Raw genomic sequence first — 24,679 nt, forward strand, 5'->3', positions numbered from 1 at the left:
CTTTCGCGAGAGAGAAGAGGAGATAGAGGCGGAGTCGTCTAGAATGAGAGAGGGAGAGAGAAAGAGACACGGAGAGCTAAACACGTGTCCCACAAGACGCGCTGCTTGTGAGTTTAAATTAAGCTCCGCGTCTTCACATATTACATCATTTCCTTTTTTTTTTAATTATTAAAAACATTAAGCAACCCTCCAAGCATCTGCGTTAATGATGCTCTAAGTCTCTGTCTGGTGTAGAGGGTCTTACAGAAACATTTCAAGTATTAGACAAAAACCTCTCTCTAGTCTCGATAAACCCTAAGTCTGCTCGTGCTCTCCGATGGCGAGCCTCCGATGCCTCCGAGAGCTAAGCCGCCGCGCGACGACGGTTCTCTCGATCAACCAAACGCGCTTGATCTCTTCCGTTCGGCGATTAGAGCTTCCCGGGACCAGCATTACTCATGGGATCCCAATTACGAATCAATCTCTCACTAGGGATTTGCCATGGTATCGCTCCCAAGGTCGACATTTCTCTTCGAAAGCGAAGGACACTGATGAAAGCAGCGAAGGAGAAGATGATGATGATGATGAGGACTACGAGGATTCGGCGGAGATGGAAGTAGAGAGGGAGTATTCACCGGCGGAGAAAGTAGAGGCGGCGGCGGAGATTGGGTATAAAGTGATGGGTCCTCTTAAATCGTCGGAGAGATTATTCAAACTTTACGAGCCAGTGTTTGCCGTTGTTCAGGTTTCGTCTCTCTCTCTCTCTCTATGGTTGAATTTCGCTGATGATGTTGAATGTTTGTATTGCTCTCGCTGTAGATTGGTTCTCATCAGTTCAAAGTAAGCAATGGAGACTCCATCTTCACAGAGAAGTTGAAGTTCTGTGACATCAATGATAAGGTGTGCTCTTCTTCTTCTTCATGAAGATTGTTCTAACAGTTTAGATCTTTGTTAATTGTTGTTAAAGCTTGTCTCTTTTGGCAGTTGGTACTGACCAAGGTTCTTCTATTGGGCTCGGCAAGCCAGACTATTATTGGGAGGCCTATCTTGCCTGATGCCACTGTTCATGCTGTTGTGGAAGAGCATGTAAGTAGTCTCCTTGTCTTAAATAAATTGGCGATTGAAAATGGCGTGTAAGTAGTCAATAAACATTTACTTTCATGAGAGTTTGCTTGCTGAATCTGGTGATGGTGGATGAAAGAAGAAACTAAATCAACTACTGATAAGAGATTGAAAGTCTTGCGGAAGACGAGTTACTAGATTAGTGTTTATCTATTGTTCTGAGTGCCTTTATTTAGAATAGGTGAGGGGTAGAAAGATTTACTCGTTTTTTTGTGTCTAATAACTAGTTGAGTTTCTTTGTTCGAGTGACAGGCATTGGATGAAAAAGTGCTCATTTTCAAAAAGAAACGAAGGAAGAACTATAGGAGAACCACAGGACATCGACAGGTATAGTTCACAACTCCCTTATTTGTTTCACCTTTGTCAGTTACTTGTCTTCAAGCTCTGTTCATGAAGTATGTTTTTTTTTTTTAATTATGTTTCCAGGAATTAACGAAGTTGAGAATAACGGATATACAAGGAATTGAGAAACCAGAACCGAAGATTGTCCATAAGCCTTCCAAGGCAGCTCATACAGAGGCTGAGCTAGTTGCTTAGAGAGACGAATTGCTTTTTGTTGTTTGTTGCTGATGCCAATAAGTTGAAGTAAGTTCACCTTTTCTTACAAGTTAGAACTAGTCTCTGAAAGGACGAAAAGGCCTTCTTGGTAAGTTAGTGGCAATCACTAGGCTCCTAAGATATGAAACGTGATTGCCTTTAGCTATCTCGTTCCACCACATTGTTTGATGTTGCCTTTATTTCTACAGGAACTGGCTCAGGCTTTTGATATTTTTTTGTTTCAGAATTCAAAAATAAATATTTGCGGAAACAGTGGTTGTTTCTGCACTATGCTTTTGTCCTGTAAGATCAAGTTAATATTGTTTTGCTGCCGGAAATTCCGTGAACGTCAGGCTACACACTCTCTTTAACAAGAATAAAATCAGTTTCAGAAAATTAAAAAGAGTAAGACAGGCTTCGAACCCGAGACATAAGAGAGCTGCTATAAAGACAATAAGAAACCACACCAGACTGTACCCAACAGGAAGCGTTGTAATAAGTTAGGTTTGATCATATAGGTAACGTCTTTGCACCACCGCCACCACAATTTAAGAACCTTCATACCAAACCGGAGTTATTGTTCTTGTTTAAGACACGTTTTTATATTGAACCGAACTAAACCGAAGTAAACTAACACTCGAACCGAGATGTTAACTGTAAAAGACGCGACGACGCGTTTGACAAAGCTCCGTCCTCGACTCCTCCTCTCAAAACTATCCGACAAAAAAAGAGAAAGAACCCTAATTTTTCTGTCAAATCCCAAAAAGATCTGTCTCTCTTCTCAGGCTATTCTGTTGCTTACCTCCTCCTTCAAATTCGGATGATTCCACATTTCGAAGCTGCAGATAATAACCGAGAGAGGGCTCCTCTTCTCCTTTCATGTCTTCTCAAGTCGCTGACTTTCATAATGGGCCTCAAACCCTAGCTTCTGTTTCCGCTTTTGAATCTTCTCAAACTTCTTTCATCTTGGATCTCCCTTTCAAGCCCTTGTCCTGCTCTTCAACTTCTTCTCCGTCGTCTTGTGTATGCCAAATATGACTACTGATAAGAAGGTAACTTTCCCTACATCTTGCCTGCCTCTAAGTTTCTTACCTATCTTGTTTCCAGAGTTACATTTAGAGTTGAACTGAGATTCTGTTATTGTCGTTTATCAAGTGTGTTTGATCTGTTCCCGACAAAAAGCTGTGAACTTTAAACAGGCAAAAGCTAGTACCTTTTAGTATCTTTGATACTTGTAGTTATTCTCTGAGGCAATGTGTATGCAAAGAGACTATTAATTATCTTTTCAAATTGCTTTAGTTTCTTAAATTTGTCCACTTGATGCTATAAAAGCCATTTTATTACTTAAAGCCTCTCTAACTGACACTTTGCTTTTCTTCATGGCAGGTATTTGTGTTTGGATCCTTTACAGAACATGAAACAAGGTCACTACTTGATCAGAAACCCATTAAAGCTCCTCAAAGTCATAAAGAAAAGTCCGTAAAGAGTATACAATTCGGCTCCTTTAATCCTGTCACCGAAAATTCTCCAGTTAACAGCGCTAATGGCGAGTTGAAGAAGGGTCAAACTGATGAGGCAGTTAAATCTCGACCCTCCAGCTCTCATAAGGAAGATAAAAGTTTTCAATCTGCTGAGTCTCAAAAGAGCCTTGATGCTTCTAGACCTCCCAGCTCCGATAAGATCAGTGATAATGCTGCAAAACTCTCTGGAAAACACTCTTCAGGAGAGCATGTGGAAGAAAATGGAATAACTAAAGAAGTTTCTGAAAGAAAACCACCTCTCAACAACGGTCTGGCGGTAAAGGAAGCAGATCCCATTGGTTTGGAGAAGCTGTGTTTGTCAGATGGTGAAAGTGATTCTTTGTGTATAGCTTCTACCTCAAAATTCCAAGCTCTGGACACCGATATTTTGTCAAATGATTCTTCATCTGGCACCACCATACCAAGAAAGAACATCCGGATGGTTCCTACTGAACCTGTTCCAGCCATGAAAGATTTTACACCAAGAGGATTAATAAACGCTGGAAACTTGTGCTTCCTCAACGCAACACTGCAGGCTTTACTCTCCTGTTCTCCTTTTGTGCAGCTCCTCCAGGGAATACAACTCCAAGATATTCCAAAGGTTTTGTAACCTGCATGTTCTGCGTTAGTTCTACTTTTTGTATTCACTGTCTTGTTGTGATTTTCATGTTCTGTGTTCTCAGGCTGAGTCTCCAACTTTAGCTGCATTTTCTGAGTTCATCTCTGAGTTAGATGTGCCAAGCAGTTCAAGCTTCAGAAATAACGTCGCAGTTGTTGAGTCTGGTAGACCTTTTACACCTGCCATGTTTGAAAGGGTGCTTAGAAACTTTACCCCAGATGTACTCAACAACATGTCTGGCCGCCCAAGGTCTGTAACTTGTTTCAGTCTAAAATTTTGTTGTTCCTAACCTATTTTCATTCTAACACATTGTGTGCTTGTGTTGACGACAGGCAGGAAGATGCTCAGGAATTTTTGAGCTTTATAATGGACCAAATGCACGATGAGCTGCTGAAACTCAGGGAAGTGTCCCCCAAACTCACTGCTTCGAAGTCCTCTGTTGTTTCTTCTGCCAACGATGATGATGAATGGGAGACAGTTGGACCCAAAAACAAGTCTGCTGTGACAAGAACACAAAGCTTTGTTCCTTCGCAGCTCAGTGATATATTCGGTGGGCAGCTAAGAAGCGTTGTGAAGGCAAAAGGTATTTTGCATTCTTTGATAATTTCTGCTTTCTTAAGACACTTACTTAATGTGTCGTTTATGGAAACAGGGAACAAAGATTCTGCTACTGTACAGCCATATCTCTTACTTCACCTTGATATCCACCCAGAAGCTGTTAGTACAATAGAAGATGCGTTGCATTTGTTTTCTGCCCCAGAAGATCTTGAAGGATATCGAGCTTCGGTTACTGGGAAGGTAAACTATCTTTTTCTTTCTCACTATATTGAGTAAAGGTTCCTTAATAATTTGCCTATTTGCTTGTTACCAGGCTGGTGTAGTGAGTGCTAGAAAGTCAATAAAGATACAGAAACTCTCAAAGATAATGATACTGCACCTTATGCGTTTTAGCTATGGAAACCAAGGGAGTACTAAGCTCCATAAACGTGTTCACTTTCCCCTCGATCTCAACCTAGGCCGCTACCTTCTTGTTTCTCCTTCCAACGGGGTATGAAGTTGAAAACAAAACTGTCTTTGCTTCTCTCTTTCTATGACTTTGAACTATTATTACTTAACTCAGGTTTCTTCTTTTAGGGGTTAAAATATGAACTTGTGGCAACCATTACCCACCACGGAAGGGATCCTTCAAAAGGGCACTACACCACAGATGCTAGACGAAAGAACAATCAATGGCTTAGGTTTGATGATGCGTCTGTGACTGCCATAGGGACAAAACAGGTTTTGCACGACCAAGCTTATGTTCTGTTCTACAAACAAGTGTAAGAGAATCAAAAGCAAATCTATTTACGTGGTCGGGGAAAAGAGAGTAACATTGTTTCTCCTTATAAAAACTTTGAAGAGCAACATCTCAATAGGTAAATAGTTTTAGAGTACCTGGTTTACATGAAAGTTTTGTTTTGGTTCCTTTGAGATGGGAGTGTTTTTATTGTGATTCAAACGTTTATTATTATTACTTCATAGACCTGTATTCAGAAATTATTGATTTATGCTGCTTAGTTTCTTGTTATTGATGCTAGAACCAAATCAAAGTTGTAGCAATTAATAGATAAACTGGTTTAAAGATTTGGCTATATTAGTCTATATGATGTTTTAACAGTATGGTTGATACTCTGGATCCAATGTTTGTTAACTAAACCAGATCATGGTTTATTCAATATAGTAGAGATTACAAAAGTAGATAAGTGGGGACTAGTAAAGGTCCCAAGCACAAATAATTTATTCCACAAACCTTTAGCTAAGTTCTGGTCCCAAGTCTCATGGCACAACGTAGCCTGCCACATAGGAACAGCAGCACATTAAAATCTTGCAATGTTTGTATTTATGTTTGTGTTTATATTAAAAAAGAGTATGAAGCTTCTTAACTAGCAATAGACTTACTTCCACACTTGGTATCATGAGCGAGAGGTTTCCCACAAAAGCCAGTGACATGAACAACCTTATCCATGTTTATTATTTTCTGTACTTGAGGCTGTGATACTGTCACATGCGCAACGTATTGTCTGATCTCTTAACAACTCTGCAGCAGATTGCTCTTCCTGGTTGGTTTTCATGTGAAGTATCTCTTTTGGCCAAGGAACATGCTTATCATGAGCCGCCATTGGGCACTTTACACACCGCCATTGAGTTCTTTGTTTGCAAACAAAGAGCATTCCTGCACATTGCATCCAATTAGATGACTGAATTATACTGCAGACTCGAACTAATCCAGTTCATTCCCCTACCTATTCACCAGTTCTATTCTAACGGTTAAGCATTTAATAGAAGGGACCATATAACTCAAGTCATCAGTGCAACAATCTTAGACAAAAACTCTAGGATGACGCAACAATTCATAACACAAGCACCATGTCCTATCACACAGCTCGAAATCAAGTTCATATTGTCTCTTTTCCAAGCACAATTCTCAAGATTTTCCCACGAGAAACAGATTTCTATTGTATTGTACATGCATCTTGTAAATCACCTGTTGATCAAGCTGGAATAAGGTGTTCCTTACTCAGCAAAGAAGGCATTCCAAGACTTCAAGTGAGCTATGCAATTGAACCTACCAGTTCCTCTCTGGTATCAGAAGCAATGGCCTTGTTGTTAGCAGTACAACAAGTGAACCGTCTTGCATATCAAAGAGTTACATTTCTAGGTTACCGTGGCGAATTGTTTAAAAGCTTAGAGTTAGAGCATGAGCCTACGGATGGGAGAATACATGAAGCACACATCAATGATGCAACTTCCATCATTAGATACATTCTAAGGATAGCTTGTAAAAACAATTTTAGGTCCCTTTTACAATTTTAGGTTCTGTCAAGTGCCTAGTAGTCTTATTGTAACTGTTGATCAATTAGCAAGAATAATTAGGTACAATAATCAAAGCTATGTAGTTACTTGGTATTAGTAATAGGTCATTGTGCGAACTTTTCAATGGAACCAAATGAGAAAGGTTGACAAAAAAGTTTCTGTAAATGAAAAAAATAGTAAATGTCAGAAGTATCACTCTGCACAGAAAATGTCTCAAAATCCCTAGAAACTAAAATTCAAAAATATTGATATATTAAGTTGTTGTTGATGTCTCCCACGGCTAGCTTGTGCATGTAGACCTTGCTGAGGCGACGTCGTCCCAGGGAAAATATCTCTTTCATGGACTTGATGTCGCCTCAGCTGCTTGTGTCTCCTCTTCAGTCACCAGGTCCCTCTCGGCCATCAGCTCCTCCTCGGCCACCAGGTCCTCCACGGCCACTAGGTTCTCCACGGCCACTAGGTCCTCCACGGCCACCAGGTCCTCCACGGCCACTGACGGTTTATCCTCAGCTGATTGTGGCTTATCCTCAGCCTTTTAATAGTTTTAGTAATTTTATAATCCATTTAAAACATTCAATGCGAATTTCAAAATTAAAATATTAAGTTCTCAGTACTTGTTCAATGCAAAATTCAAAATTAAAATATTTATATTTTTTATGTGGTATATAGTTTAGTTTAAACGAAACTAATATATATATATAATCTGAATATCTATAAAATGAGACTACTCATATGATTTTATGATCACTTTTATCTTTTTTATAACAAGAAAAAATTAAATCATTGATCAAAGATTTTTAGTGTAGGACTTTTAATAGTTTTAGTAATTTATAGTCGTTTTTAAAAATTCAAGATATAATATATACGGAAATTTAAATTTTATTTTATGATTAAAATGATTGTTTAATTTATTTTAATAATATAAAATTAAACAAAAATGATATATAATACATAGATTGTCATCAAATTGTTATTATTAACTATCAATGATTATCTTATATATTTTAATAAAATAAGGTATTTCCATAGATTTTATTTAAAGAAATAATGAAGAGTATTTTTTGTACATTAATAATTAATTTTATAGTTTTAATAAAAATTATAGTATATGTATAGATAGGGACATCAAAATGGATCATGATCCATGGGTTGACCCAACCCAAGTTGACTCATTAATCCAAATGAATTTTTATTTTTGATCCAATGGGTTAATGGGTTAATAGTTTAATGGGTTAACAAATTAATGGGTTAACAAGTTAATGGTTTATTTGGTTGGGTCAACTCTGACCCATTTTGTTTTCAATTAAAAAAACCATGAATAAACCACCCAATTCTAAAATTTGATAGAATTGAAAAATCATAAATTTCTCAAAAGTTCAATCATTTATTCGGTGGTAAAAGGCGTTTCCCGCCAAAACCGCAAAAATAAGGATGTTACTGCATTATGAACTGAGGATGTGATACGACCACATGCGCAAAGTATGTCTGATTTCTTAACTGCTTTACAACAGGCTGCTGACGGGTTTACTTTTGGACCTGGACGCTGAACAAAGACCGCACATTGTCTCATAAGACCTTCAATGTCTCCTTGGCACGTCCCTTTCCCTGGAACTATTAGTTCTCCTGATATGAAAAGGATCATTACTATACCGGTCAAAACATGAGAACCTATCGCCATTTTTAGTTTGAATCTAGTCTGTGTGGTTTTGAAGGAAGCTGTCCAAAGGGCTTATATAATGGGTTTAGGCTTGCATGTGAACTTTTTTTTTCTTTTTTTTTCTTTTTTTTTTATATGTTGAGACTGTATACTGTTGATCAATTCCTATTGGTTTCATGTGACAAAAATAGTTGTAAGTTTTATGTGAGATTCTGATGAGTTTCCTCGTAACTACAACTACAACTACAGGGGCAGGCAGCCAATGAGCATCCACCATTACCAAGTAGGCGGTGGCCAAGCCCAGCCCAAAAAAAGGTTCTTCAGTCACACATCTTCAAGCATAACCAGTCCATTTTAGAAGCTAACAGCTAGACAACTATCTTAGCATTGTTAAACCTTTGTGAACCTCTAAGCTTTTATTACAAGCAAAAGTGTTTTCATCAGCCACTGTCCATAATCAAAACACAATCACATAAAAGACAAACTATAAGCATAAGCCACAAAGAATCAGGTTTTTTGCTCATTAGAGTTGTTTGTGTGTAAGAAAATAGAAGTTACAGTGAAACTCCTCAGAGGTTACTACAGAAGTACAACAGACAAGCTTGTTTACAGATATTCTCCAGGGTTTGTTGAAGCTAGTCTTGCTGCAACTTATGGGCTAAAGGTCGGTGAGACACTCTTCTGCGTTTTGCTCCCCAAGATACAACCAAACAGTTTGGTTCTTTCCTCTTTGTCCCAAGATAACCTTGACAGTTTTCAGAACCACAGTTACACTTTACTTCAGGACCAAACTGCACAAATCTGCACAAAAAGAAAACAAAAACAAACTAATACATCAGAATTTCAGATTGCTTAAGCTTATCACCAATGATCCAGAAGTTGACCTGTAATCATATGTAAGTGGCTCTCCTGCTTCTATTTGACGAGCTGCAAAGACACCTACACGGGTCTCACCTTCAACTTGCCTGTTGTTGTATTAACCACACACATACAAGAATTAGACTGACTCAGTTTCTCTATCTTAAGCATAAACATATTAATATGATGTAACATATGTTTTACCACTTCTCCAAAACACAGTTTGGGTTGCAGCTGTGATTTAGAAAGCGAGAAGCGTTTCCTTTGAAGGTGGCATCAATTGTGAAGTCTTTTTGAATCTCACACATGTAAAAGTCTTTCAGTCCTTTGTGCTTCATATCCCAAAGCCTTTGCTCACACTGAGCATCACTAATCACTGTGCATAGAGAGAACACAATCACTTAAAAACCACTCTCTCTTTTTTATACACAATCAGTTTAGCTTTTACCTTCACCGATGTATTCAACAATGAAGTCCTCTTTGTTAATGGATTCTGCTGCCTCTACCCCCCAACCGCAAAGTTTGGTCTGTAAGAAACAACAACATGACATGTCAAGACAAAAAAGAGTGTATAATGTAGGAATCAGGAACTAAATACTAAGTTTACCTTAACAATTTTGATCTTCTTATCCTTGCGGAATGGTCTGTTTCCACAAGTTTCAGGGCATCCACATCGCTTTGAACAGCTTACGCATTGAACCCTGAAACAAATTTGTTTCAAAAACAGAAACCATTCAAGCAATGTTTCAGTTGTTGAGAAGAGGTTGATTGGTTAGTTAGTCAAAGAGAATACCTGCAAACACAGCTTCTACAGCAAGTAGGGCCACAGTTAGTGCACCCAACACCATCATTAGCATTATCACGCTTCTTCTTCACAAGATATATATCTTAACTTGGTCAAGGAAAGACACACAATGAGAACTACGTACTTAATGTCTTCCATATTGAACTGGAAGACATTTGTGCATTGAAACTATAAAGGATACTACGCCTGATGTGCACATAAGGAGGGAGGTCATCTTTGGCAACAGAATCTTTCCATGTCAAGTCAATCTTGAACTCCTCTTCTACATATGGCAAAGGCAATTGACAAAACACCTCCTGAATTTGAAAGTAAATTAAATTTTCTTGCTTAGCTCTTGAAATTGTGAAAGAAAAGAAACAATATCCAGCTTTCCAGACTCTCCCCTCTTTGTTTTTCTTCACTAGACTAGCTAATTTCACAATAGTCACATCGGTAGCAGGAGTCAAAGAAAACACTGACCTCTATCTCACTCTGTGCATCTCCACTCTGCTCAACGAAGATTATATTTTATCAGTTGTCTGTATGAGAATTACAGCTTGTAAATAAGTTTAAGATAAGATGTAACTAAAGCAAGAAACTGGAGAATTAGACCTTTGTGTCTAGCCGCCAATCAGTTGAATGCCTCCAACAGACTGCTCTCCCTGGTTGGTCTTTCATGTGAAGTATCTCTTTAGGCCATGGAGCGTGCTTGTCATGAGCCGCCATTGGGCACTTTACACACCGCCACTGAGTTCTCTGTTTGCAGACAAAGCACTCCTGCACATTGCATCCCATTAGATAACTGCAAAGTCAATCTAATCCAGTTCATTCTCCTAACCTATTCACCAGTTCTTTACCAACAGAACTAACGATTAAGCATCTTTTTCATGACATGTCATTTCATATAATCTTCCTACTGATGAATTCTTTGAATAGACAGCAATCTAATACACATGAGGATCTTACATGTTGAGGGCACCTAAATTTCCCAAGATTATGAAAACCGAGACTTTCTTTGGCACAGAACAAGTGATAGACCCCTTGACAGCCACGAACAGAGCACATCACTTCTTCTCCAGGATACACCAGCTTACGGCAAACAAGACAGTCACCCTGACACCAAACCTACCACATAGTCAAAATCTTAACAGTGAAAGTAAAACACTTTGATAATTAAATAAACAGATAACACCATTTTGTACCATTCTCTTAGCTCCAACGAGAAAAGGGAGTACACATCTCGACTCAGAAACTCCGGATTCAACTCTTCTCTTGACCCAATTTTTCACATGATCTTCAAGAACCAACCCTTTCTTTGATTTTTCAGACGGATCTTGTCTTCCGTTAGAAACAGTGATGGCATTGTTGATGTCTCTGACCTCTTCCGCAGGAGGAATCATCGGTTTATGTTCTGGATTGCAGTCTTCGGCTATGTTCCCCGGGGAATCGATCGGTTTAGCTAGTTCCGGCCCTGTTGCCGCCGGGAGAAAAGCAGGGCAGCAAGTGAGAGACACGGATGCCGACATAGACATGTTGTCCAGATCTAACATGTTCACACGTGAAGTCAAGAGGACAAGTGAAAGTCTGTTACTTTTAGTTTGGTAAGAGAAAACCACAAAAAAATATGGAGGGAAATTAAGGCGGGAGATTTGTAAAGAGTCAAAAAAGGATTTGGCATTGTCCTCGAATTTTACAGAAAAGGTCTTGTATTTCTATGTATTTTCGTAAAAGCCCCAAACATTTCTTCACTTATAAAAACGATAGAAGAAGAGGCTTAGATCAACCTCGTTGCAGGGGGTTCTCAAATGTGGCTATCTCATAACCAATCAATGAAAACAATTATATAAAAAAAGTATCTCAAAGCATTTGAGATACCTATTAATATAAATACAATTGTTTTCTAATTTCTAGAATTGCTCTGCCAATTTTAGTAAACCGGAGATCAAACCGGCTTCATTATTGAGCCATGGTTCAAAACTTCAGTTATATGTTGATTGGCTGTAGCCGAGTTTGACAAACTATACAAAAAGAAAACAAACACCACACGAGAAACTGTGACAATAATGGAGAGTCTAGTTACTTCCATAATCATAATAGCTAAACAGCCAGTTACGACCTCCTTGTCACTGTAATGAAGATAAAAGTAAAGTCTCTCTATCTCGAGGAATCAAACCCAAATGCTTGCAAATGCTTCTTCCAAAGCCCTCTTCTTGCTTATCTCTAAAGAAAATCCTCCAGCCCGTGTAGCTCTCTCAGCCTTGAGCCTCATCATAGCTTCGTCTTCCATTGAGTAACGCTGATGATCTCCTCCTCCTCCTCCTATAGGTACAGGTTGTGGACCCATTCCCGTTGGTCTTGCAGCCTGACTGTATGCAGTTCCAGACGTACTCCCATTGTTTGTAGACTAAACAATACATAAACAAGCTCCCTGTCAGAAACGTTCACAGCTTCTTGTCGATATGAAAAACAATAACTCTATTTACCGTGTCAACATCAGTTTGTGGTTGTTGGGCCTTGCAAGCCGCCAAGGCTGCAGTTAAATCTTCAGCCTGTAGGACCACGTGAGAATACACCAAAAAGCAAACTGAGATTGTGGAACAGAAAATGAAACAAGACTGTCCATTTGCACAGAGGTCTTGTAAGTTTTACAGTGACGAAAAGCTTAAATAGAATACTACAAAACATAATGCATGATCTTATTATATGTGCTTCTACTATTTCATTTCTTTTTTTCTGCACATTCATCTGAATTTCTACTCACCTAACCAAGACAAGAAAAGTAAAGAGGCTATTGGAGGCAGTTAATTACCTTGCGGGCTCGGTTGATCATAATCTGTTCAGCATTCTCTTGAGAGTACTTCTTTATCTTCTCTTCAATGGCCTCAACATTGATTCCATCTACCAGATCGAATACTGTACAAACGGAAGATATAATAATATGCATTGGTCGCTCATCATCACACATAGATACAGAGAATGTAAAGTGGGAAACAAGTGAGAGAGACTAAACCCATGCACTCCACTTCTTCCAAGTAGTCATTGTAGTCCTTAAGTGATGGAAAATCCTCTTCCCTTTTATTGTATCTGCATTTCCATTTAAAAAAAAAATTTTGATACTCAAACCATCCTTTCTTTCATGTGAGTGAGTCACCATAGCAAGTGAATTGCTTTAGCAAGTGCATGTGGTCAATGAATTATATATTGCCTTATGATTCCTATCAGACTATAAATGATACCAGTGCGCACTGATCAATGCCAAATAGATTCATCTGTTGGAGGTTTTATATCACCGTATAAGAGAAAAATAAGAAAGGGACGAAGAAGAAGAAGAATACATCTCAGAGATTCTCCTTCTGATATGAATTTCCTTGTTTTGATGGCTAGAATTAGACACCAACACCATGACTTCTGCTTCTTGTCTCGTCTCTCTAGCTACAAAGTTCAAACATGAGTTTACAACTAAAAGCTGCAACTCCCAACATAAAGTTACAATCTGGGGAGGAATCTGAAAATCATTTCGATTAAAGATTATAAGCTTTGATACAATCAAGCCACTCGAGAACAACTAGAGACCGGAAAGGACAATAATTTAATCAAGAAGAGAAGTATAAAAATCAGAACCTGAGCGAGCGACCAAATAGTTAGAAACTTCAATGACACAACGTGGTAGATCTCAATCCGTTAAAAGAGAGCAAGCACACCAAAGCAGATCAAAAGTCTTCTTCACCTTTGAAGTTACTGCTTCCAACACAACAGTGTTTCAGAAATGATAAACGGGAAATTTCATTACATGACGGTTTTGGAGCAACTTCAGGCGTAAAACTCAGTTACCGATCAACTGATTCTCCAAGTTCCGGAGGAAAACGCAAGATGCAACGCAAGAAAGCACCGGAAGAATCTACCTATTGGGCTTTTGTTGGGTCATGTCAAGCCCAAGTTTTCATTTAGAACCCTCATAAAAAACTCTATTTTGCATTTTTTTCTACCAATACTATACTATATACTCTTTATATCAACTTCGTACCTATTACAGTTTTACTCAATTTCTCATTAAACAATGTGCTGAATTGGATTTGTGGAAGTCCCCATAGAGATATCCAATACTTAACATTAAACGTGAATATTCGTAAAGCAACTCAATGTGATGTAAGAAAATAACTATCAAAATGTATGTAGACTTCTTACTTTTGAAAATGTATGTAATATTATTCATAATTTATAATACAATAATAAATCCATATTTTTCTTTTAAAATATACTTATGAATTTGATTGTCTATGGCTCACAAATGGTAGAAGAAGCTTAATATAATCCTCAGTATTAAATGTTAAAAACAAACAAACAACAACAAGAAGAACCAATCCAAACGAAACATTTAAAACTCTTATTCACTACTAGAGATTTTCCCGGGCTACGCCCGGATTTTTTTTCATATATTTAAATTAAATTAAGATTATTTTAGAATTCATATTTGAATATAAATATTTTATACTTAGACGACTGATTATGCTATCTAAATTATTAGACAGTCTGAAAGACTTGAAATGTTGATTTTAGTTAAGTTTTCTTGAAGATCATCCTCTGAGTTTGGTGTTGTTTTGTTCAAACTCATGCATTAAACTTGACTCTTATCATGCTTCTGAAGTCTCTAATGATTTGTATTGTGTTGCCAAAGTAAAATTGTGTCACCGATGATGAAGCAAACATTAGCTTCCCTATAAATAAGATGTATTAATTTTAGACGCCTTAAACTTGTTTTGCAATGAGACGCCTGAGAAAGGTAGTAGTAAGTCATTGTACATTTGTACGTCTCTGTTTTTTACTCAATTTCTGGTACACTGCTTAGTTTTTAACAATCGCATCTTGTTATCCCTGTGTATATAAGGAAAATTACTATTCAAGCTTGTAAAAATAAATGGAAAAGGATTATATAAACATATATTATTATTTTACATTTATCTTCTGTAGTATCTGAGGAGGTAGCCCAAATAATGCGTGTGTCCAGAGGATTCATGACCCGTATTAAGATACATCAAAAAGGTATCGATAATTTCATGTACCTCTAGAGTCCTTCCGTTTTCGTCTTTATCATCATTAGATAATCCAGCATGTCCCTTCAATGGATTTCATAAAGTAGCCAATCGCAGATCTAAGACTTTGGGAGCATCTTCAAGAATCTGCTGAAAAAATTATGTTTTTTTGGAGTTTCAGAAAGAATCACCGATGTTTATTGCATTCTACTTGATGCTAGAAAGATTGAAATTTAATGGAACATGTAATGAAAGTAGAGAATATAAATGAACATTACTACATGAGGAAACAAATTTATGATTCTAAGCTAAATCAATATGACCAAAAAAATGCTAGTCTTCAAGAGAAGAATAGATGAAAGCAATCAGATGATGTCGCCATATGCAACAAAAATAGGACCTGACCACATCTTAAATCAAATCGAGCAAAGATTTACATTACCTCAACCGTAACCAGGAAGTTAGGCTGGAAGAAAAGTGTTCCCAAACTCAATCTGTTGTTGATCTCGTCATCAACTTTTCTTCTTATCTTTCTACCGACAGTATGATGAATTTCCTTCTCAAGTGAAGCTTTTTGCTTGCTCCTCTCTTGAAATTATTATCATACAACTGCGCATCCACGATCTGTCTGTTTTACTCTTTTATTTCTTAAACAACACACATCGTTAGACAAACTCTCCTACAAATACTAATAATAATAATAATGTCAAAGCTCTCGTCTTTAAACGTTCTATAGGCTAATAGGATTCAAAGGCAAGACCTTTTCTCAGTTCCATTAACTGTAAACACACTAACAGAAAAATCCCAGAAAAAATATATTGAATTCAGACAGTACCTGTTTTTAAGATGTAGGACCCTCGAGTGTAGTTGTCACGGTGTCGACAGAACTGGGAAAAATCCAATGCTAGAAAGATCAAGACACAAGGATAGATGAGAGAGAAGCAAATCGGAAAAGTCAAGTAAGAACGTACACGTTACTGTGTCTCCTTCTCCAAGCTTCTAAAACGACGACGGAGAAGACGATCAGCACCAGCGTGAGGCCGAGTTCTACGACTGTAAATCGGAAACAGAGAGACTGAGTGGTGAGAGATTGAGTGGTGAAGTATAATAATAAACTAATACCTGACTTTCAAATGTAGAGAACAACAAATTGTCATTGTGTTATGAATCTGGAATCGAGGGTTCATATTTTAGATAACTCAGGCTGGAATGACAATAGTTAACGGACCTGTCTTATCATATCATCAAGGGGTTTATATAACAGGAAAAACAAAGGAAGGTGGAACGATAATCTCTAATGAAGATAGGAGAAAATATCAGAATTGAATGAGCAAGATTGGGGTGTAATAATTACAGAGAGATTGCAGAGATTAGAATAGTGAATTGGAAGAGTCGGAGTTGAAGGCGACGAACATTCTGCGTAGAATAAGATATGGGCTGTTCTATATAGGTCTATTTTTTTTTGTTCAGCCCAGATTTACTGGACCTTTTAAATTTTTTGTCGACAAAATAAAAGTGACGTGGCAAAACAGAGCTTCATGATTGGCCTGAATAAAAAATCCTACGTGGCACGCTCGTTGCTCTTCTTATTCGGCTTTTAGTAGTGTTAGATTCTATCATTCTTCTTCATTCTGACTGAGAATCCCACTCATCATGAGTCACTAACGAGTTCAGACATGTCTTTGCTGATGCTGCTCTCTGGTGTGGACAATGGGGTTCCAGATATAAAAGCCTTGAAGAGCGCAAGACCCTCCTTTGGTCTATGCAAAGGAACTTCATGTCCTGCTCCTCTCACTGTCACAAAGTTTAGACCAGCATACTGCTGAGTCCACCCTCCCACCTAGTTTCAAAATCACCACTACGGTTTCAAAACGTTTTCTAAAAAACATAAACAAGACAAAGAATCTCTCACTTTCTCAGTTGAGTTTGTTTATTAAAATACCTGTCCGTCTATGTACCAAGGACCGTAAGGACTCAATGGACGAAGGTTTAGTGCATCAATGCTGTACCGGGTTGCTGTTACTGGTACAACAGCATCTGCGTCACCACTGTTAACCAAAGAATAAAACTACTCTAACCATCCAAACGCCATACTGAACTAAAAGATCACACACTATATAGAGGAGAAAGAGACCTGAAAACCCAAATGCGTAGACCAGCAGCTATAAGCTCATGGTAAATGTTTAGAACCGAGGAAGAAGAGTCTTTCCAGTTTTCATTCACTACATCACTGCAAAAACCAAAGCTCTCCGGATCAGAAACTGTTACAAAGCCAAAAGCTTTCTTAAGCTAATATTACCTGCAAGTATCCCATTTGGATGGTGCAAGTCCTGGCGGGACATGGAGAGCTTCTTGAACCTCTGGAAGATTGAAATACACTTTAGAGTGTTTCTCCGTGCAAGGATCATACTGTTCACTCACACGGCTAGTCCTCTAAGAAAAAACAAACAATGACATTACTTCAAAACCCTTACCATCATCTCCATCAAAACTAAAATGTAAGGTCACTTACTGGTCTTTTCTTTAGCAACATGTTTGACTGGGAAGCATTCGCAATACATGCTGGTGTGAAGACACTGTATTGGTCTATGTTACCTATTTCCTTGTCGGCTGTCTCCTGAATCTTATCACACGCTTTGGAGGAATGAATAAAAGATTCAAAACCACACTGAAGCTTCAGTAAGCTATATGTTTGGTCGGATATAAAACCCAACGACCAAATATACTGGAAAAGACCAAGCCTGTCATGGAAATCATCCATCAGACCATTACCTACCTGTAAACAAAAACATTCATCAAAAGAGTTTTATAAACCATTTAGATAAAAATAAAGAGGAGAGGCTCACCATGTAGCCCTTCAGATTAATAGTGTTGTCGCCAGAAGCTTTGTTATGTCTTACAATGGCTTGACTCAGCTGAGGAACGTAATGTCCTAAAACCATCAAAAGAGAGTTTAAGTAATTATAAGGCTAAAACGTAAGGTGAGGTTTGATGTTTTTTTTTACCTGCATAGCTCTCCCCAACTATGTAAAACTCTCTTCCTTTATACTCCGGATAACGCTCAACCCATTTCAGCAGAAACTTCAGTGAGTCTTGAGCTGTGGAAAATCATGATAAAACTCACTAAACAAAACAAGAGGATCTAACTAGACACTGAGATTAAGGAGGTGAATCATCATATTACCAGTTCTCTTATCACCATTGCTACGCAAATCAGATGAAGTGTTTGAGTATGAGTAGCCAACTCCAACAGGTGCATCAAGGAACAAAATATTCGCAGCTGCAAAAAAAAAAAGAAGTTCTAAGCTTTTTGAATCAGAACACACTGTAACATGTTACTATCATTACCTTGGTTCCAAGAATATTGGTTAAGGTAAAGAGTCTTCCCATCTGACTTAATGTGAAAAGGTCCTATCTCTTCTGCTTCACCAAATGCAACAGATGAACATCCAGGTCCTGTAAAGAGAGCAACTTTATTGAAGCTTTTCCATTTTTTTTTTGGAATTAAAACAATATAGTGGCAGTCATAACTACAAGAATCTTAAAAGCAACAATAAGTAAACAAATCAAAACCAAAGTAGCAACAAGACAATCTCCAAAAGTAATTAAGATCTATATCATCATAATGAGTTGAGAATCCATTGAGGTACTATTGATTAAGGCGTAAAGGAGAGAGCTTTCAAACCTCCATTGAGCCAGAGAACAAGGGGCTTGGAGGCAGCATCATCGGTGGCTTCAAAGAACCAGTAGAAGAGTGCTCTTCCCAGTTTCTCATTAGTAGTAACGAAACCAGAGTAGTGAGTGAAGTCAACGTTGAAGTTCTGACCAGGCAGTTTCGAGACCTTGTCTTGTTCTTTCTGAGACAAGAGAGCTGCACAGATACATAGATGGGTGATCGCTAAAAGAGCGACGACGACAAAACAAGATCCTCTGGTGGTTTTAGCCATTGTTGTTGTTCTTTGTTAACCAACCTTGCACAAGATCATTTGTGCATTTTTAAAGGATGAGAGATTAGAAAGCATGTGGACGATGACGTCACAAGCGTACTTGACTAATCCCCAAAGATTCGGACCTTTTTAGTTCACTCATCGTGCGTGTGTGTGTGTGGTTGTCGTAAAACGAATGTGGCGTTAAACGGTAAACGCGGTTGGTCAAACGCGCGAACGCAGAAAAACGTATCGCTGCGTTTGCGTTGGGAAATGGTTGCGTGTAAGAGGCAGAAACTGTAATGTAGATGTGTGGAACAGAAGCAAGTGCCAAATGGTTTCACGTGTGTTCTGCTATTGGACCGTTTCCAAGCAACCTCACACTTCTCAACGAAATTATTGCTTTCTTTGACAACAACAAAAAAAAAAAAACAAAAAAAAACTGAATTTATACCATTCTTTACGTTTGGTAAGGTAATATCAGTCCATGGCATGTGAATATTTATTGTGTTAAAAAAAAAAAGGCATGTGAATATTTTTTTATAGGCTAAAATGAAGAATCTTGTGTCGCTTTTTATTTTGACAAATCTCTATCTTGCATTTAATAATTGGAGCCTTCCTAGACGATGACTTGATAAAAGCTTGAGGGGTCCTCTGCATTATCCCCTATATATTATTTGTGAAACATTACAACTTTTTTTTATACCTACGTATTATCACTAGGATGATTCTCTGAATTGATAGGTTGGTTCATCTAATTATATAATAAGTTTTTTAAATTAAATTAACCATAAATTCATTATTAATGTCACTTTTTATTTCCTTAAATAAAAATTACAGAATTGCCTAATGTGGCTAAAGTATATATGACAATTAATGATTTTTAACAAAGATTTGATAAAAAAAATAATGTATCTTCTATCAAATTTGTTTAATTTTAAACTATTAAAATAATTTTAAAAAATCACAATAACCATATTATAAAAATTTAGATTTTTTTGTATTTGATATATTTTGAATTTTTAAAAACAACTATAAATTACTAAAACTGTTAAAAGTCTCACATTCAAATTTTGCGATCCATGGTTTCAAATTTTTGTTATGAAAAAAAAAATGATTACAAAATCATATAAGTAAAAATCTAATTTAATTAATCATTAAGATTTAAAATATATATGTATATATATCATTCTAAATTAAACTATAAACCATATTGAATAAATAAATATTTTAGTTTCAAAATTTACTTTGAATAATTTTTTTTGATAAAAGTTTTAAACTAACATTAATAATTTTTAAAAAATTATAAATTACTACAATTATTAATATCACAATAAAAATTTTGTTATCAGTAATTTAAATTTTTAGCTATCAAAGATACACATGATAAAAAAAACATGTGAGTAAAAACATCATTTAATAGACATTAATATTAAAAATATAATATGTATGTTAATATCATTTAAATTTAATTACATATCCGGATTAGTAAAATTGATTTATACGTACGCACCAATTTAATTATATATGTAATAGTTACTGACTTTTAATTATTCAATATATATTTATTATTTTATAATATGTAAGAACATATAATACATAAAATAATTTTTATTATCTCGCGCAAGGCGCAGATCTTAATCTAGTTGTTATTTAAACCTCCGGGTCTCTACACGTTTTATTGACACTAAAATAAGTAAACTGCTATTTGCTTATTGCTTAGGAATCAGATATTGGCATCTTGGTATGTGCAGCAGATTCTTTCAACAAATCGAAGGAAGGATGAGAATGAGTACAGCGGGAGAACAAACGTCAGGTCCCCCTTGGGCATCACCAGCAAGCTTTTTTTGTGGCACAATCTTCAGGAAACGAATGAGAAAAAAAAATTATTCTATGACATGTGCTGAAATATTATGTTTTTATGATTACAGTAACGTTATCATTAAGTGTGTTTCTTATGGTGTTTTTGCTCGTGTTTTTCAAAAAATTTATTAGTCTATTGCTTATGTTTCGTTTTATCATATATGTATATTTTATTTTATGAAAACAATAATTCTATTGCATGTGTTTTCTTGCTTCATAATTTAGTTTATATAAATTTTTGATTACTCTTATAGATTAGCTTTCACGATATATACTTAAATTAAACAAAACAAATACACAACTTAAAAAAATCTTGCTTTATATAGACATATGCAATTTCAATGAATCCCTTATTACATAAAATGTAATTTTTTTCTATGACTTTTACCCTTCTAATACCTATCGATTCAAAGTTATAATCTCTTTAAATCTATTCACTCTGTGTAAGGCGCGGTTAAACTCAATTAATTATTACTATATGTATATCAGAGTAAATTTTAATCTACCGTATCACAATCTATAAACTGAAAACACACAAAGACTATGAGTGATATGGATTTCATCTCTGATTTGAAGCCAAGTTACATCTCTAACACGTAAACTTTGTTCGAGTATCACTTTGTGTGTATTATATCTATTAAATTAAACAATATAATTTTTTTATTCATTTATCCTGCATAAGGCGCAGGTTACTACCTAGTCGAAGATTATTTGTGGTTGTTGTTGCACGTTCGTAGCATCCCTCCTTTAGCATTACTTTTTGGTACGGTTCTAAGCCTTTTTTTTGTTAAAGGGTTTAAAAATTAACGCTGTTGCCGGGATCGAACACGGATCACCCGCGTGACAGGTGGAAATACTTATCACTATACTACAACGACTTTGTTAAAAACTTACGTGGTGCAGCCGGGACTCTAGATGTATTCACAGTTTCACTCTTATTATATAACTGCTAAATGTAAACTATAACCACTAAATCACCTTGTTGCTCAAACAGATGACGCCGATGGAATGGATTATCTTAGTCGTGTAAAGAATATCAACTGATTAAGGAGACTTTGATACACACTCTTATAGCCCAAAACAAATGAAGCAGAGAGCTAGTATGAGATATTTATGCGATTTTAAGTTTGTAACAAATTTTTATTTGGGTCTACTATGATAACTTCAATCTATCTATACCTATTAAAATAAAACTCATGACTTAATTCATGTGTGATTTTTTAATTGGACAACCCTTTAGAAAATTATTTTAATTATTTTTATATAAATATTTGAATTATTTTAAAACAAACAAATCAGATATTCCTATATTTTTCTCTAAAATTGTTTCTGAATAAAATATTTTCATATTTTTTATTTACAATATAAATACATATTTATTTTTCATCAAAATAAAACTTTTAAACAATTAACTAATTTTGTATTTATGTAAGATATAAATGTATATTTAATTTTTCACTTAAACAAAACTTTTAAATATTTAGTTAATTTTGTGTTTATTTAAAAAATAAATGCATATTTCATTTTAACTAAACAAACCTTTTAAATTTCTAATTTGTATTTTTAATTATAACTAAACTCATATACGATTTCATATTAAATTTTGATAGTAATTTAATGCTCCATCTGTTTCATTTTAATTTTTGTTTTAGAGTTGGACACACATATTAAGAAAATATTTAATTATTAATTTTTCAAAAGAAAAACATCACTACCAATACACATAACCACATTTTAACCAGTAGAAAAATATATTAGAATATAAAGTTAATAAATTTTGTATTAAAATTATAAAATGATACTTATTTTGAAATGAAAATTTTACTATACAATGATAATTAAATTGAAACGAAAGGAGTATTATACTTTTCAAATTAAATTTTTGATCCTTAATCAATAATGTTATTCAATTTAGAATTTTGTATCACATGATTGAAAATGTGGTATCATTAACAATTTAAAACAAATAAATTTTTGATCCTTAACCAATAATGTTATTTGATCATATTTTAATATATGGACCATTTTCAACTGTATTTGTTTATAATTATTTAGTATAATTGTGTATTGTTATACGTCTATAATATATAATTTACCAAATATATGTTATTTTTTCGAAGTAAGTTATATGAAACAATCACCTAAAACATTTTTAAAAAGAACTATGCATCTTAAATTTATATTAGTATTAAAGTTGAGATTTTTAATTTCAAATTTTAGAATTTAGTTAGTATAATTATGCATCCCCTAAATTTCATCAATGCAAATCTAAATGATCAACTTTAAATATATTTGGGATTCTATTAAATTTATTTTAGTACATTATAATCATATTCAAATTATTTAAGCATATATTTATCCTCATTTAAATACTTAATACATTTATGTCTATTTTATAAAATGAATATTTATCAATTAATAAACTATTTAAAAATTATTTTTAAAGTGAATATATATAACTAATATACTTAGGGGTTGTTATTGGTTTGTGATTTGAAAAGAGTTTTGATGATTTTAAAATAAATCATTAAACTGATTTTAAAAGTGTTATGATGATATATAGATTTTGTTAATTCTTTTTTTTTGTGTAGATTATCACTGACTTTAATTGAAGGTAATTATAAACTTAAGCAGAGTTTATTTTAAAATATTATATGATATTATGTTGTTGTGTTTGTTGTTATCTTTTTTTTCTGCCATCGACTCTTTTATAATTCAGTAGTTTTTACGAAAACTGCACTTGATCTATGTCTTCCACACGAGCTTCCAAAAAGTTTTTGCATCACAAAAGAATCTAAGCAAATAACACATTCAAATGTACCAAATAATCTTTTCTCTTCGTCTCTTGTTTATTTTCTTTATCATCCCAGCTATTTGTGATGCCAAGCTGTCGATTAGCAAATTTTGACATTAATCAATCTTCTTCATCAGCACCAGCACTGAAACCCCATATCTTAATCTCTCCTTTTCATGGGATACTAACTTCATCAAGAAAGCCCCAATTCCAATAGCACCAGTCGATTATATTCCTTAACATGAATTCTCTACACGGCTAGTTTAATCATTAAAAATGATTACTTTTGAAAACTTTTATTTGAATTGTTATACTAAGTACAATAAAATACTATTAATTTTATTATTATAATTAACATATCAAAAATATTAAGAGTATGATTGCATGTATTTGTCAATAATAGCAAATAATATTAAAAATATATTTCATATCAAATACCATATGTTAGATTTACAATTCAAAATAGAAAAAGTTGTTTAATGACATAGTTTAAGTAAATGTTCATATCAAATGTCATAGCTTCCATCCAAAAATTCAATTAAGACCATTCGGTATAATTAATAAGATAATAAATTAGGAGTTTAAATATATCAAAATGCTAGTATAATTTAACCGTCAATGAAATAATTAGATTTATGTCTAGTTCAATAAAGATTATTTAGTCATTAATAAATATATATTGTTGAGATATTATGAAAATAATACAAATCGACAATTAATAAAAAAAATTAAATGGTCCAATTTAAGTATTACACATAAAGTTAATTATTACACATGAAGTGAAGTTTTGTCTTTTATTTTTTCATTTTAATAGAATAGATTATATATGTATATATATTTTATTATATAAAGCTTGGTTTTTCAAAGTTGCTAATTAACACGATCGCGACACATGGCATCTTATATAGTTAAGATTGTGACATGTACTAATATTGTTTTTTTTTTCTAAAATCATTAAGAAAAAGAAGATAATTGTAAAAAAAATGATAGTAAATATCCTTTTTAAAAATTTTAAACCAAAAAAATTGTAAAAAAGTGTTTAATGTTAATTTTATTTTATTAGTTTTTCAAAATTGTTAATTAACGCGATCGCAACACACTTTTATTAAAGTTAATATTTTCTAGTATATATATAAC

The 24,679-nt window shown here is 34.9% G+C and overlaps 5 protein-coding genes across 16 annotated transcripts; 2 read left to right on the top strand and 3 right to left on the bottom strand.

Annotated features, from left to right (window-relative positions):
• Positions 1 to 230: 230 nt before the first annotated feature.
• On the top strand, positions 231 to 2,029 carry LOC103834649 (50S ribosomal protein L21, mitochondrial). The gene is made up of 6 exons (XM_033277614.1): positions 231 to 724; positions 799 to 879; positions 964 to 1,065; positions 1,354 to 1,428; positions 1,528 to 1,686; positions 1,884 to 2,029. The coding sequence occupies exons 1-5, from the start codon at positions 317 to 319 to the stop codon at positions 1,636 to 1,638; spliced, it is 777 nt and encodes a 258-aa protein (XP_033133505.1). The 5' UTR covers positions 231 to 316; the 3' UTR covers positions 1,639 to 1,686; positions 1,884 to 2,029.
• Positions 2,030 to 2,305: 276 nt separating this feature from the next.
• On the top strand, positions 2,306 to 5,400 carry LOC103834650 (ubiquitin carboxyl-terminal hydrolase 24). The gene is made up of 7 exons (XM_009110713.3): positions 2,306 to 2,690; positions 3,025 to 3,759; positions 3,842 to 4,026; positions 4,110 to 4,360; positions 4,430 to 4,575; positions 4,649 to 4,825; positions 4,912 to 5,400. The coding sequence occupies exons 1-7, from the start codon at positions 2,664 to 2,666 to the stop codon at positions 5,098 to 5,100; spliced, it is 1,710 nt and encodes a 569-aa protein (XP_009108961.1). The 5' UTR covers positions 2,306 to 2,663; the 3' UTR covers positions 5,101 to 5,400.
• A 3,306-nt stretch (positions 5,401 to 8,706) lies between these two features.
• LOC103834651 (histone-lysine N-methyltransferase ASHR3) lies at positions 8,707 to 11,713 on the bottom strand. Of its 2 annotated transcripts, none has more exons than XM_009110715.3 (11): positions 11,132 to 11,713; positions 10,896 to 11,042; positions 10,542 to 10,706; positions 10,410 to 10,436; positions 10,132 to 10,246; positions 9,939 to 10,032; positions 9,753 to 9,846; positions 9,594 to 9,672; positions 9,350 to 9,521; positions 9,172 to 9,252; positions 8,707 to 9,088 (listed from the first exon to the last, which is right to left on the bottom strand). In XM_009110715.3, the coding sequence occupies exons 1-11, from the start codon at positions 11,477 to 11,479 to the stop codon at positions 8,923 to 8,925; spliced, it is 1,488 nt and encodes a 495-aa protein (XP_009108963.1). In that variant the 5' UTR covers positions 11,480 to 11,713; the 3' UTR covers positions 8,707 to 8,922. The 2 variants fall into 2 exon arrangements, with proteins under 2 accessions (XP_009108963.1, XP_009108962.1); XM_009110714.3 differs by having other exon boundaries at positions 10,896 to 11,054.
• Positions 11,714 to 11,871: 158 nt separating this feature from the next.
• LOC103834652 lies at positions 11,872 to 13,969 on the bottom strand. Of its 5 annotated transcripts, none has more exons than XM_009110718.3 (6): positions 13,657 to 13,969; positions 13,265 to 13,361; positions 12,940 to 13,013; positions 12,739 to 12,842; positions 12,413 to 12,478; positions 11,872 to 12,333 (listed from the first exon to the last, which is right to left on the bottom strand). In XM_009110718.3, exons 2-6 carry the CDS (start codon positions 13,330 to 13,332, stop codon positions 12,097 to 12,099), a joined length of 549 nt encoding a protein of 182 aa, XP_009108966.1. In that variant the 5' UTR covers positions 13,333 to 13,361; positions 13,657 to 13,969; the 3' UTR covers positions 11,872 to 12,096. The 5 variants fall into 5 exon arrangements, with proteins under 5 accessions (XP_009108966.1, XP_009108965.1, XP_009108964.1 ...); XM_009110717.3 differs by having other exon boundaries at positions 13,265 to 13,357; positions 13,551 to 13,969; XM_009110716.3 differs by having other exon boundaries at positions 13,551 to 13,969.
• A 251-nt stretch (positions 13,970 to 14,220) lies between these two features.
• On the bottom strand, positions 14,221 to 19,003 carry LOC103834653 (serine carboxypeptidase-like 29). 7 transcript variants are annotated; one of them, XR_004450410.1, is made up of 14 exons: positions 18,645 to 18,992; positions 18,308 to 18,415; positions 18,144 to 18,239; positions 17,965 to 18,057; positions 17,806 to 17,891; positions 17,472 to 17,735; positions 17,259 to 17,392; positions 17,094 to 17,189; positions 16,902 to 17,007; positions 16,082 to 16,799; positions 15,931 to 16,012; positions 15,795 to 15,846; positions 15,402 to 15,568; positions 14,842 to 15,106 (listed from the first exon to the last, which is right to left on the bottom strand). XR_004450410.1 is itself a non-coding variant. In XM_033277607.1 (11 exons), the coding sequence occupies exons 1-10, from the start codon at positions 18,904 to 18,906 to the stop codon at positions 16,611 to 16,613; spliced, it is 1,434 nt and encodes a 477-aa protein (XP_033133498.1). In that variant the 5' UTR covers positions 18,907 to 18,992; the 3' UTR covers positions 14,221 to 14,322; positions 16,570 to 16,610. The 7 variants fall into 7 exon arrangements, 1 of the variants encoding a protein (XP_033133498.1); XR_004450409.1 differs by having other exon boundaries at positions 14,842 to 15,109; XR_004450412.1 differs by having other exon boundaries at positions 15,402 to 15,606.
• Between the last annotated feature and the right edge of the window lie 5,676 nt (positions 19,004 to 24,679).

This window comes from Brassica rapa, chromosome A08 (genome assembly GCF_000309985.2).
Source record: "Brassica rapa cultivar Chiifu-401-42 chromosome A08, CAAS_Brap_v3.01, whole genome shotgun sequence".
Taxonomy (NCBI): domain Eukaryota; kingdom Viridiplantae; phylum Streptophyta; class Magnoliopsida; order Brassicales; family Brassicaceae; genus Brassica; species Brassica rapa.